The sequence below is a fragment of the Piliocolobus tephrosceles genome, chromosome 13 (genome assembly GCF_002776525.5).
Source record: "Piliocolobus tephrosceles isolate RC106 chromosome 13, ASM277652v3, whole genome shotgun sequence".
In the NCBI taxonomy this organism is placed as follows: Eukaryota; Metazoa; Chordata; class Mammalia; order Primates; family Cercopithecidae; genus Piliocolobus; species Piliocolobus tephrosceles.
The window spans coordinates 63,792,451-63,805,204 of NC_045446.1; the positions used below are offsets into that span (position 1 = coordinate 63,792,451).

A 12,754-nucleotide genomic window follows, 5' to 3' on the forward strand; every position below is an offset into this window, starting at 1 on the left:
CAAAAAAAAAAAAAAAAAAAAAAAAAAAAATTGGTGAGATGTGGTCGCATATGGCTACTGGGGAGGCTGAGGCAGGAGAATTGCTTGAGCCCAGGAATTCAAGGCTGCAGTAAGCTATGATCCCAGTACTTTGAGAGGCCAAGGCATGTAGATTACTTGAATCTAGAGTTCAAGACCAGCCTGGGCAACATGGCAAAACCCTGTCTCTACCAAAACAAAAACAAACAAAAATTAGCCAGGTGTGGTAGTGTGTGCCTGTAGTCCCAGCTACTTAGGCTCAGGTGGGAGGATTGCTTGAGCCTAGGAGGCAGAGGTTACAGAGTGTTTATGGCACTGTACTACAGCCTGGGGGACGGAGCTAGACGCTGTCTCAAAAAAAAAAAAAAAAAGAAAGAAAAGGAAATCAGTCCTTTAGTGCCTTTCTCCTCTGTGCTGTGTCTCAGAGGTGAGCCAGGCACAGTTCCTGCCCTCCAGGCGCTCGGTACCGGATGAAGATGAAATGAAATTAGGAGGCCCAGAGAAGCGAAGTGGCCCAGGGTCACAGCAAATCTCCACATTCCTCCACCGAGACGGAGTCTTGCTCTGTCACCCAGGCTGGAGTGCAGTGGCTGGATCTCAGCTCACTGCAAGCTCCGCCTCCCGGGTTCCCGCCATTCTCCTGCCTCAGCCTCCGGAGTAGCTGGGACTACAGGCGCCGCCACCTCGCCCGGCTAGTTTTTTGTATTTTTAGTAGAGACGGGGTTTCACCGTGTTAGCCAGGATGGTCTCGATCTCCTGACCTCGTGATCCGCCCGTCTCGGCCTCCCAAAGTGCTGGGATTACAGGCTTGAGCCACCGCGCCCGGCCCAGGCCACAGTTCTAACCGGGTAACTGGGAGGCGTGCTGAGGGAAGCGTCAGCGTGGAAAGGTTGGAAAGGTCGGAAGCATAGAGTAGAATCCCTCAGAGAGTATATGGGATCAGAGGAGGTTGGCAGTGGCCAGTAAACAGAGCCCAAAGAATTCAATTCCTATTCCTGTTCCTGGTTTATTGGGGGGACCTGGGGCCTGTGCCTGTGGAAACCCATATATGTCTGCTTCCAGATGTGCAGCCCCCAGAGGGCCGGAGCCGAGATGGCCTGCTAACTGTGAACCTACGGGAAGGCGGCCGCCTGCACCTCTGTGCGGAGACCAGGGATGATGCCCTGTGAGTCACTCCCAGGAGAGGATGGGGTGGAATCTTGGGGAAAGTTACCATGTGCCCCCTTCTCATTGGGCCTTCTGGTTCTCTGACCGTAGGAAGAGGGCACTAAGGCCAGTCAGCAAGGGTGTCTTATTAGAGGTGGGTAGAGTGGATTTGAAGGGCCCGTGGTGACTGGCATGGCACACGGTGAACTCCTCATGTGGTCTATGATGAACTCAGGATTGCTGAGGGGGAAGTGTGCACACCTGCCTCGGGTGTCTGGTTCCTGGTCTTTAGCAGCCTCTGAGGTGAGCCCTCACCTGAGGGTGATGCAAAGCAGCAGAGCAGCCTAGTGGCACCCTTGCTGTCTTCTTAGAAGATGCCCTGGTGGGGGACTCTGGTCTGAGGGGTAGCCCCAGACCTGCCTACAAAGGCAGTCAGCTGCGTCCCAGGCAGGGGCACCCCAATGTCAGATGCACATCCATGTGGCCAGCCTGGGTGTGTCCTCCTCAGGCGCCATCCGCTCGCTCACATTCCGTCCCTTCCTACCCTCTGGCTGAGGGGTGCATGGCCTTTGCGCTGGAGGAGAGTGAAAGAGATGGGTGTGTGGGAGTGGGGGAAGCTGAGCTCCAGGCAGACAGCACAGAGCCGCCTTGTCCAACCCAGCCAGGTGCCATGGCAACCAACAAAGGCCCAATTGTCCCGCGTCTGCTGGGCCTTCCTGGAGCTCTGGGGTCAGAGCTTTGGGGAACTGTTTTGTTTGTAGATTTGGGATGTAGAGGGGGGCTGTGGCTAGAGCACCCACCCAGGAGTGTCAGATTCTGACATCCCCTGAGAGACCACCCAAGCCCAACCGTCCACTGTATAGATGAGGAAACTGGAACTTCTAGAGGGGATGAGAAGAATGAATTAGCCTAACTTAGTGCTCCATCCATGTGACTGGGGCAGGGGAGGAGTCACTTTTGTCTCCCTGAAGGAGACAAGAGATCTCTCCTTTCATGAGAGACTGGGGCTTGAGGCTGGATTGGAGAGGAAAGTCTAAAATGTGGGAGCCCAATTCACCTACCCCCAAACTCCCTCCTCATGGTCTGGTGGGATTTGCTTTGCAGAGCATGGAAGACAGCGCTGCTGGAGGCGAACTCCACCCCGGTGAGTCCCCTGTTCTCTCCCCCTTTCCCCACCACCTCCGTATGCCATGGAATCATGAGTTATTCAGACTCGGTCTCCACCTGCCAGAAGTTCTCAGTCTCATGTGGATAGGTTTGTGCAAACTCTGATGCCTGAGTCCCAAGTGGGAAAGGATAAGGGACAGCCAACTGGTGCTCAGAGGAGAGAGTGAAGCCTCCATGGAGACTTGCTGGAGGGAGTGGCACGTGAGCTGGGGAAAAGGAACTGTCTTTTATCAAGCAACTATTGTGTGCCAGGTGTGGTGCAGGTATCATTCCAGCTGCTCCTCACAACAGTCCTGTGAGGTTGGGGTTATTGTTCTGTCTCTGCAGATGATAAGACTGAAGCTCATTCATCCACACAACAAATATTTACTGAGCTGCTACTATGGGCCAGGCACTGTGTCAAGTGCCAGGGATCAGAGGTGAACCAAGGAGATGTGGCCTCTGCCCACCTGGACTCAGCCTAGTGAGGAGCCAGACATGGAACAATTAATTAATTATTCCATTTCAATAGTATAATGGCTCTGACAGAGATTTGCAGTGTCTGGCCCTTTCATCCAGGTGGTAGTTCAGGCAAGGCTTAAACTGAGAACTGAAGGATAAACAGAAATTGACTGGGTGAAAGGCGTGGGGAAGGGGTAAAGGGAACAGTATTCCAGGCAGAGGGATCAGCATGTGCAAATGCTGAGAGGTTAGGACATTGGCAAGTTGAGTAGGAGGACAGCAGGGGTGGCTGGTGCTTAGGGAGTGAGTAGGTAAGGGGGGAAGGAGGGTTGGCACAACCAGGCCTTGTGGGCTGTATGAAGGATTGGTTTCTGCTAAGAGCACCAGGGAGCCATGACAAGTTTTTGAACAGAGGGATGGCATGATCAGATCAGGCTCGATATATATTATTAAAAAGATAATTGTTGTAACGTTGGGGCATTAAAAAAAAAAAAAGTAGTCTATCAGTTACTGAAATTTTATTATAGAGAAAAGGAAAAAAAAGATAATCTGGCTGGTAGGTACGGAATGGATTGTACAGGGTAACTGTAGACACCCAGAGGCCACTTAGGAGGCTGGGACAGTGTCCCAGCAACAGACTGGAGAGCTGGACTAAGGCCTTGCTGGCCGAGACAGGCTGATGAGTACAGGACATACTTAGGATTTGGAGTCAACAGAGCTTGTGACTGATGGAAGTGGCGGTTTGAAGAGCCGCCCAAAGCCCAGCTTGGCCTCCACCCCCATCTGCCTGACTCCAGAATCTGTGCTTGCTCTTTCTCTGCGTGGCACAATGGAGCCCCCTCTCACCTACAGAGAAAGTCCATTGGGAAGTGGCAGGGGAGACCCGGATGCATTTAGAAACCTCCTCAGGCATCCACCTGCTGAGCGCCAGGCATTGTGCTAAGCCCCTGGCACCAGTGACATCATTGCATCTTCCAACAACCCTGGCAGGGCAGCTGGGTAGGGATTGGCATTATCAGTCCCATTTTACAGATAAGGAAACCAAGGTTCAGAGACGGGAGGTGACTTGTGCAAAGCTTATAGTCTTAAGTCAGTGGAAAAGCCTATCATGGAACCTAGGTCAGTGAGATTTTGAGAGGAGGACATTATCTGCAGAAGTAACTGCATGAGCAGAGACAGAGAAGTGGTGTGTGCACGTGTGAGTGCACAAGTGCGTGTGCACATATGTGTGCGTCTAAGGGCCCAGACTCTGCCTGGCTGGAGAGCAATTCATGAGGGGAATGAAACAGGAGAGATGACCTCTGAGGTCACCAGGGTCAGCTCATGATGGGCCTCAAAGTCCAGTTGGAGGAAATGGACTTTCCCTGAGGCCTGTAGGGAGCAATAAAGGGCATTCAACAGGGAGGGCTGTGGTCAGATTTTTGGGGGCAGACTCAGGCTCCCAAGTGGCAGGTGAATTGGAGGAAGCTGGGAGTAAGGAGGCTACCGCAGTAGTCTGCAGGGTGGAGGGACCCAGGTCGGGCCACCCTGGCTTGGAGCTCCGAAGCCTCTTTATGTGGGGCGGATCAGTTCCACCACAGAGAGGCGAAGGGAAGGAAGCAAAGGTGACCGTCTGCACTCTGTGACTCTATGAAGCGGCCTCGCTCTTCTCTGTCCATCTCCTGTGGCTCTGCTGTCTCTTCTCTCTGCCCTGGCCTCTATTCTACCTCCCACTACTGCACATATACACATCCCTCTGGGCCCAGGCTAACTAGAGTCGGGTGTGTTTGTGCCTGTGTCTGCCTGTTTCTGTGTGTTCACTCTGTGTTTATGGGTTTCTCTCTGTAGCCTGTGTGGGAATGACCTGCCCTTTGTCCTCCGACATGCTGGAGTTCATACCTCACTCCAGGTGGAGGCTCCAGGAGCCCCTAACACCAGCTTTCCTGGGAACACAGGGCCTGGGGGCACAGCTAGGGACGAGGCTGGGGTAAAGCGAACCAGGTGGGCTAGAGGATAGATGGGAGTTGCCCTGTCCTCCCTGGAGACTGGGAGCCCCAGCAGCATGAAATAGGAGAAGGCGGGCTAATTCTGGAAAGAGACTGCTTGTCCTTCTTTTTTGTGTAACTTTGGCAGTCGTCAGCGTTCTCTGAGCCTCCCGTGTTACTATGAGCTGAGGAGAAAGAGGACGCTCCCTGCCACAACCCAGCTGGCGGAGGGCTCTGGTAGGGTCTGGAAAGAGCTCTGAGTCTCTTTAGGTGTAGAGGGCCTCTGACACCCCCTCCCTCCCTCCCCCTTCTTGGGTTTCTGTGGCTTGAGCAGGCCCCAGCTGGAGCAACCGTCCCTCCCAGGAGCCGCCGGGTTTGCTCCAAGGTCAGGTGTGTGACCCGCTCGTGGAGCCCCTGTAAGGTTGAGAGGCGGATCTGGGTAAGTGCTGGCTCGGCCCTCCCTGCCTCCATACTGGCCACCAGGATGAGCCTCCAAAACCAGGCCCAGTCCATCCCTTCCCTGTGACAAACGATCCATGGCTCCCTATCAGCTACAGGACAAAAACCAAGGACTCTGCTGTACCCTCTGCCCCCAGCCACACCAGACCTTTCCCTTCTGCCAGCCTTCGCACATGCTGTTCCCTCTGCTGGCAAGACTGCACTTTCCTCATTCACCAGACAGACTGACGCCCGTCCTGTAAGGCTCACCTCAGAGGCTGCCTGCCACCTACTCGGTGGGGACCTCCTAGACCACCAGCCATCGTCATTCCCTCCCACAGCCTAGTGGCACTAAGGCTTAGTGCTTTCTTCATTCTGCCTGGTTTCAGAACTGGTTTATTCTTGTCTGTGTAGTCTTCCATGAGGCCTAGAACTTCCTCCAAGGCAAGGACAAGGCCTGACTGCGCTGCCTCTATGGAGCTTGGCACAAGGCTAGGCAAATGGCACATGCTCACTTAGTGCTCAGTGATGGGGAGTCTATGCTGACCCTTCTTACACAGTGGGGCTCAGGGAATGTTCACTGAGTGAGCAAAGGAAGGAAGGAGGGAGTGAAAAACCTCTGTTACAGCAATACTACTACATAGTCAAATAATTTAGTCTAGGTCTGTCTCCCCTCAACCTGAATGTTTCTTGAAGGCAGGATCTGAGCCTGAATCTTTTCTCTGTCCCCAGTGCTCAGCACAGGGCCTGGCATGGGGTGGGTGGCAGGAGGGGTCTTGAGTGAGAGTACCTGTGATCTGACAGTCAACTCTGAGCTCTTCTTACACCGTGGTGCTCAGTGTGGCTATGTATCAGGATTGCTTAGGAACTTACAAGCACTAACAACAAGTTCTACCTCTGGATGTTCTAATCTGGCATGGGGCCTAGGCCTAGGAAACCTGTAGTTTAAACCTGTCTCCTGGCCGGGCCCGGTGGCTGACGCCTGTGATCCCAGCATTTTGGGAGGCTAAGGTGGGCGGATCACTTGAGATCAGGAGTTTGAGACCAGCCTAGCCAACATGGTGAAATTCTGTCACTACTAAAAGTACAAAAATTAGTAAGATGTGGTGGTGGGTGCCTGTAATCCCAGATACTCTGGAGGCTGAGGCAGGAGAATGGCTTGAACTCAAGAGGTGGAGGTGGTTGCAGTGAGCCAAGATTGCCCCACTACACAACTGCACTCCAGCCTGGGCAACAGAGCAAGACTCCGTCTCAAAAAAAAAAAAAAAAGTCTCCTGATGACTCTGATATGCAGAATCACTAAGCCTAGAAGTGCTTGGGCCACCAAGTTGTATAGGTGTGGCACTGTTAGATCCTCAGAGGCTTGGAGAGGTTACCTAACTTGATCAAGATCACTCAACTCATCAGTGGCAGGTCTGGGACTCCCAGCCCATCGTTCTGAGGTATTCTCCATGCCCAAACTAGAATACAAGTTTGTTTAAAGTGGGGAAGCCAAAAACTAGGATTTAACGGACTGTAAACCTAATAACACAGCAGCTCAGCTAAGGGGAGTCATTTGCATGCGACCCCCTGATTGGTCAACACTGGTTGTACCCACAAAGTAGCTGGGCCTCTGGAGAGGGAGAGGCAGGTTCAAACCCTCAGGTTCTTCCCATGGGTCTCTGGGCTGTCCCTACTTGTTGCCAGGTGACTTACAGGAGTTTACTTCTGGGCCTCCCAGACCTGGAGAGTAAAAACAGGTGCCCTAGAGGGACATGGGGTGCTCCACCCTCTCCAGGGCCTCCCAAGGCCACTGGCTTACTGCGTAGCAGCAGGGCAAGGTGGAGGCTCTGGATCTCAGCTTCCCCACCAATAAAATTAGACCTGAGTGCTTAAATCCCTCTAGCCCCTTTTGGGCCTGGAGCCCGGATCCTGGCACTGCCTACCAGAAATCCGTATTGGATCACTGATGGGGAGGGAGCACCGGAGAGTTCACTGACCTACAGCATTGCTTGTCTGAGCCTCTTGCATTGTCTTGGGACTATTTGTTTTCCCTGACTTGAAACTGAACTCAGAGTTGGGCAACCTTAGTTCCAGTCTGGCCCTGTATTTGATTTACTGGAATGAGTTCAATAAATATTAGGTACCTGCCACATTCTAGTCAGATCTGATTAGACCCAGTCTCGGTCCTCACAGGCGTCTCCAGATATGATGGGAGAGACACAGGGACACAACGGGAAGACAGCATGATCGGTGCTGTAATGCAGGGACATCCAAGGGCTGTGGGTATCCAGATGAGATCCCAGCAGAACCTGAGGTTCAGGGAGAGTGATAATTGAGTTGAATCTGAAAGACAGCTTGGGTAGTTGAATGAGGTGAGAAGCGCATCCCCATCAAAGGAAAATGGCATGGAGACTTGAAATCACAAGGTGTGCTTGGAGACCTTCCCCTTACCACCAAACTTCTTGAAAGAGATGTCATGACATGGGGATTGCATCCTTCACCTCTCAGCCTTTCTTCAACTCTCCATAACTTGGCTTTTCCTACTTAGCAACTCCTCTGAAAAGTTTTTCAAGGTCACTCAACTTCGAAGTTGCTAAAAACCAGTGGCCTATTCTCTTGGAATTGACCAAAAGAATGGACAGAAGAACATATTTAGAAGATAAAATCACGAGAACTGATGGCTGTTGTGTGGAAAGTGAATGTGTGAAGACAAGACAAGGGCAACAACCTGCTTTCTTTCCTTCTTTCTCCTTTTTTTTTTTTTTTTTTGAGATAGGATCTCCCTCTGTTGCCCAGGCTGGAGTGCAGTGGTGCAAACACTGCTCACTGCAGCCTCTATCTCCTGGGCTCAAAGGAGCCTTCTGCCTCAGTTTCCCAAATAGCTGGGTCCATGGGTATGCATCACCACACTCAGCAAATTTTTTAATTTTTGGTAGAGCCATGTGTTTGCAATGTTGCCCAGACTGGTCTTGAACTCCTGCATTCAAGCAATCCTCCCACCTCAGCCTCCCAAAGTGCTGGGATTACAGGCGTGAGCCACTGTGCCTAGCCTTTCTTGATTTGAGTGCATGGTGATGGCATGTATTGAGAGAAGCATTTATGGGGCTGGGTACTTTGGGAGGCTGAGGCAGGCAGATCACCTGAGGTCAGGAGTTCAAGACCAGCCTGGCCAACATGGTGAAACCCTGTCTCTACTAAAAATACAAAAACAATTAGCCAGTCATGGTGGCAGGAACTTGTAATCTCAGTTACCTGGGAGGCTGAAGCAGGAGAATTGCTTGAATCCAGGAGGTAGAGGTTGCAGTGAGCTGATACAGTGTCATTGCACTCCAGCCTAGACAACAAGAATGAAACTCTGTCTCAGAAAAAAAAAAAGAAAAATGGATTTATGGGAAGAGAAACAGTTTTAGCGGATGGAGAAATGCTGCAATCACCTTGAGATGAGTGGAGTCTGAGACATCTGGACTTCTAAGGGGAGCTGGACTGTTCAGGTGTGAATCCCAGTTAGAGAGAGACACAGGGTGGAGGGAGGCTAAGTGGAAAGATCCAGAAGAGAAGGGGATCCTGACCCCTCTCCAGGTCTGCTCCCCCATGGGTAAAATGAGGGGTTTGGAGCTTCCATTTAATTTAGCACATAGTTCTTGGTTCCTGATATGCACTAGGCCCTGCTGGTGACACAAACAAATCAGAGTCCTTGCCTATAAGCAGCTCACATTTGGGCTGCAAGAAAGGCCGGGAGAAAGGATAGCAACAAGAGGCACAAGCAAGATCCAGAGAATTCAGGGAAAAAAAAAAAAAAAATCATTCTTCCTGAGAGCAGGAGAGTTTCCTGGAGTGGAGTGGGTGACCGTTGAGCTAGGCTTTGAAGGGTTGGCAGAAATCTAATGGGAGAGAGGGGAGGACAGGGAGTGCATTCCAGAGAGAACACTGACCATTCTCTGAGCCTCAGTCCCCAACCCTATAGTCATGTGGAGCTAATACCTGCTTTAAGGATTAGAGGCGATAACACATTTGATTACTTCCCTCAGGACCTGGTACATAGTAGGTGCTCAATAATCGTTACAGTCTAGTGCAGCCTAACAATTTTGGGTCAGTGATGGACCACATATACGATGGTGGTTCCATAAGATTGTAATGGAGCTGAAAATTTCCTATCACCTAGTGATGTTGTAGCCATCATAATGTCATAGGGCAATGGATTACATTCTCTACATTTATATATGATTAGTTAGATAACAAATACTTACCAATGTGTTACACTTGCCTACAGTATTCAGGGCAGTAGCCTGCTGAACAGGTTTGTAGGCTAGGAGCAATAGGATATACCACATACTTTAGGTGTGTGCCATCTAGGTTTGTGTAAGTACACTCTATGATATTCACATACTAAAATTGCCTAAGGACACATTTCTTAGACTGTATGCCTGTTATTTAAAAGATGCATAACTGTATTTTAGTTACTTCCCATCCCTATCCTTCCTTTCCCTTGCTTCCTCCCCAACCCCTGTTTATTTCCTGGGTTGGGGCTTAGCCGTGTTCCCCTCCTTGTGACTAGTAGAACTGGGTCTTTCCAAGTGGCATCATTATAGAGCTGCTAGCGAATATTAGACTATCTATGAGGAGAAGTTGGGAGCCATAGAGAATTTTTTGAGCTAGATGGGAGGCCAGAGTAGGAGAATGGGCGTCACTGGGAGCTGGATGTAGGGCGGAAGTTTTAGAGGACAAGGACTGTGGACCTTGTGGGGAAGGCAGGGCCTTTCTCCAATAGCTTGCTAGTGGCTGGAGGCCCGTTTCTAAACTTGGGGAGGCGGCTCCATGCATCCCAGAGAGGCCTGAGCCAGGCGTGTGGGTAGGGGACCAAACCCAGGCCAGGGAGTTCCTGGGCATCTGACGTGGCTGGATTCCCCAGGTGCGTGTCTACAGCCCGTACCAAGACTACTACGAGGTGGTGCCCCCCAACGCACACGAAGCCACGTATGTCCGCAGCTACTACGGACCGCCCTACGCAGGTAAGTCTCCAGCGTGCCCCGGGGCTTGCCTTGATCCCGCGCCGATTCAGCGCTGTGCCCAGCCCACGGTCCGTCAGTTTTGGACCAGGCTTCATCCTTTTAGCGTGCACGGATTTTCTCAGGTAGAACCCTCCACAAGCCCCTCTCCATCCTGAGACTGGGAGAGCCCTGGGACCAGTGTTGGTCCCGGGCTGACCTCACCCCTCCAGACTGGCTTCCCAGCCCTGCGGTCGGCAATACCCATTCCTGAGCCGGTAGCGGCCCCTGGTGGCTACTGCGGGAACGGCTGCCTCCTCCCCGCTCTGGGGCCTGGCGGTTGGGAACGCCTGGCGGTTGGGAACCGTTAGGTGCCTGGTGGTTGTGCTTAGCGATCTCAGGGTTTCTTCGCTGCTCCGCCCTAGCGTGCCGTAGTGGACCCGTAGGTTCCGGGACATCCGCAGCAGATCCAAGGCCTGGGAGCCGTGGGGTGGAGCTCTTCCTGCGTCTAGATCTGTTTCTTTGACTGGGGAGCAGAAGAGTGGGCTCGGCGCCTTACACTGACTGGGTTGGGCTGGAGTGATGCAGGAAGGGTACGAAGATCACTCTACTCCATCCTAAGTCGCTGACCCTCTTGGGCTGTCTCACTCTGCAGGCCCCGGCGTGACGCACGTGATAGTGCGGGAGGATCCCTGCTACAGCACCGGCGCCCCTCTGGCCATGGGCATGCTTGCAGGAGCCGCCACTGGGGCGGCGCTTGGCTCGCTCATGTGGTCGCCCTGCTGGTTCTGAGCCCTGGGACCTGCAGCACTGGCCCCTGCGCTTGGACTGCTAGACTCTTCTTCCTCCTGGACCCCGCTCTCTACCATCCAAGCCCTGTCCCACTTTGGCCTTCTCCTCTCCATTAGCTCCTTCCGGGTTTGGACCGTTCCCCCCACTCCCTATCCTCACTCCCCACATGGGAAGAAGCTATCATCCCAGGTACAAATGTCGCTTGAAGTCTTCACATCTACTGCCAGACACCCCCAAATCTGTTATAGGCATTTATTGATACATTTCCTCTCAACACACCAGGGCACAGCAAATACGACTTCATTTGGTTTCGAGTTCCGTAGACACGACATGAATCGGGCTCTCTGCTCTCTCCTCAGGGAGCTCGAGGCCTGGTGGGGAGAACAGGAGTAAACAAGCACTTGACAAAGCTGCAGAGTTATCAGTCCTTTGACAAGGACAGGTGGGGCAGGGAGCAAGGCAGGTAGGCTGGAAGAACAGTTATTGGCAAGTGTGCAGAGCCGTAAACGTCATGGCATGTCCAAGGAATTAAATGGGAGTTCATTTGGGCTGGGGTGGAGGCCAGGATCAGACCATGGTGGCTCTTGTAGATAAGGAGCTTCCTGGGTGAAAGGGGAGATGTGAGCGTTCTCTGGAAGGAAGTTTCATGATTGCATCTATAATAAATATATTGCCTGTTTTGTGAATATTGACATATGCCCATACTCAAAACACCCCTGAGTTAAGTCCCATCCTTCCCACAACCAGCTTCCTGGCTGGTACCCATGATAACAATTGACCTGAACCTTGGGGCCCTTTGTTGGGGAACAGGTGAGTTCTATTTGAGACTTCTAGCCCCAGAAAGCTGCCTCCGTCCGGAAATGGCTCTCATACCAGGAGCTCGGCCCCCTTTTTATAGCTGTGACTGTCACCCTCTCAGGCTTTGTGTCATCCTTCATTCTGAGGGAGATGGCAGTGTTCTTCTCTGGGGCCTGATCCACCTTTACACCAGCCCAGGAAGCCCCATCTGTGCCTGCCCTGAGGTGGCCCAGCAGTCTCCCGCTTTGGTCCCCTTCCAGTCTCTTCCCTTTTTCTATCCCAATCACCAATAGAAATGCTAACAACCCTGCCTGGTAGCCAGACTAGCCCACTAAAGCTCCCTGTAAATGGGGGCTCCATTAGTTCTGCTGCAGAGACTAATAAAGATTTGGTTGGCTTTAGCAGTGACTGTGGCTTGCTTTGTTCCCCTAGAAGGCCCTGTTTCCCTCTCTGTGACCCAGCAGCTACTAGTGCCTTATCTGGTCTAGTGAAAAGAGTGCGGATTCTGAGATCAGGTGGAACTGATGACAGCATGTTAGCTGAGTCATTTGGGGCAAGTCACTTAACCTTTCTGGATTTTGTTTCCCCTACACTTAAGGTAGCTGGTTGCAGTTGACCATTCCTGAGGGCTCAAGAGGAGGGACTGCCTTGGAGTCTCTGTTGTCTGAGCTGATGGATGATCCAAGCCAGGTCCTGCCTGCTTTCTGAGAATCCTGTTCATGTTGGGGTCTTTTCCAGTAGGTTCCCATCCTTCTAGAGTTGAATCAATGAATTGTTCTCATAGAAAACCAGGTGGCCAGGGAAGGAAACACCACCATCCTGCATCAGGCCTCTTGGGGCTGTAAGATAGAAACTCCGTGCTCAAACTGATTTAAGCCAAAGGGAAAAGGTTGAGCCACATAACTGAGAAGTCCAAAAGCTGTGTGATCCAGGGGCTTAAACAGTGTCACTTAGACTTTGCTTCATTTCCATCTTTACACCTGCGGAGCTGGCTCATTTGGAAGCTGCAGTGATGGTCAGCAG

General features: G+C 52.0%; 1 protein-coding gene across 1 annotated transcript in view; it reads left to right on the plus strand.

The window, feature by feature from the left end:
• Nucleotides 1-12,137, plus strand: part of PLEKHB1 (pleckstrin homology domain containing B1) — a 15,222-nt gene extending 3,085 nt beyond the window's left edge. Inside the window, exons 4-7 of the mRNA XM_023209461.1 lie at nucleotides 1,081-1,183; nucleotides 2,269-2,308; nucleotides 10,066-10,165; nucleotides 10,797-12,137. Coding sequence (XP_023065229.1) covers nucleotides 1,081-1,183; nucleotides 2,269-2,308; nucleotides 10,066-10,165; nucleotides 10,797-10,933 — 380 coding nt within the window. The 3' untranslated portion in view covers nucleotides 10,934-12,137. The remainder of the gene's footprint in view (nucleotides 1-1,080; nucleotides 1,184-2,268; nucleotides 2,309-10,065; nucleotides 10,166-10,796) is intronic.
• The last annotated feature ends 617 nt before the right edge of the window (nucleotides 12,138-12,754 follow it).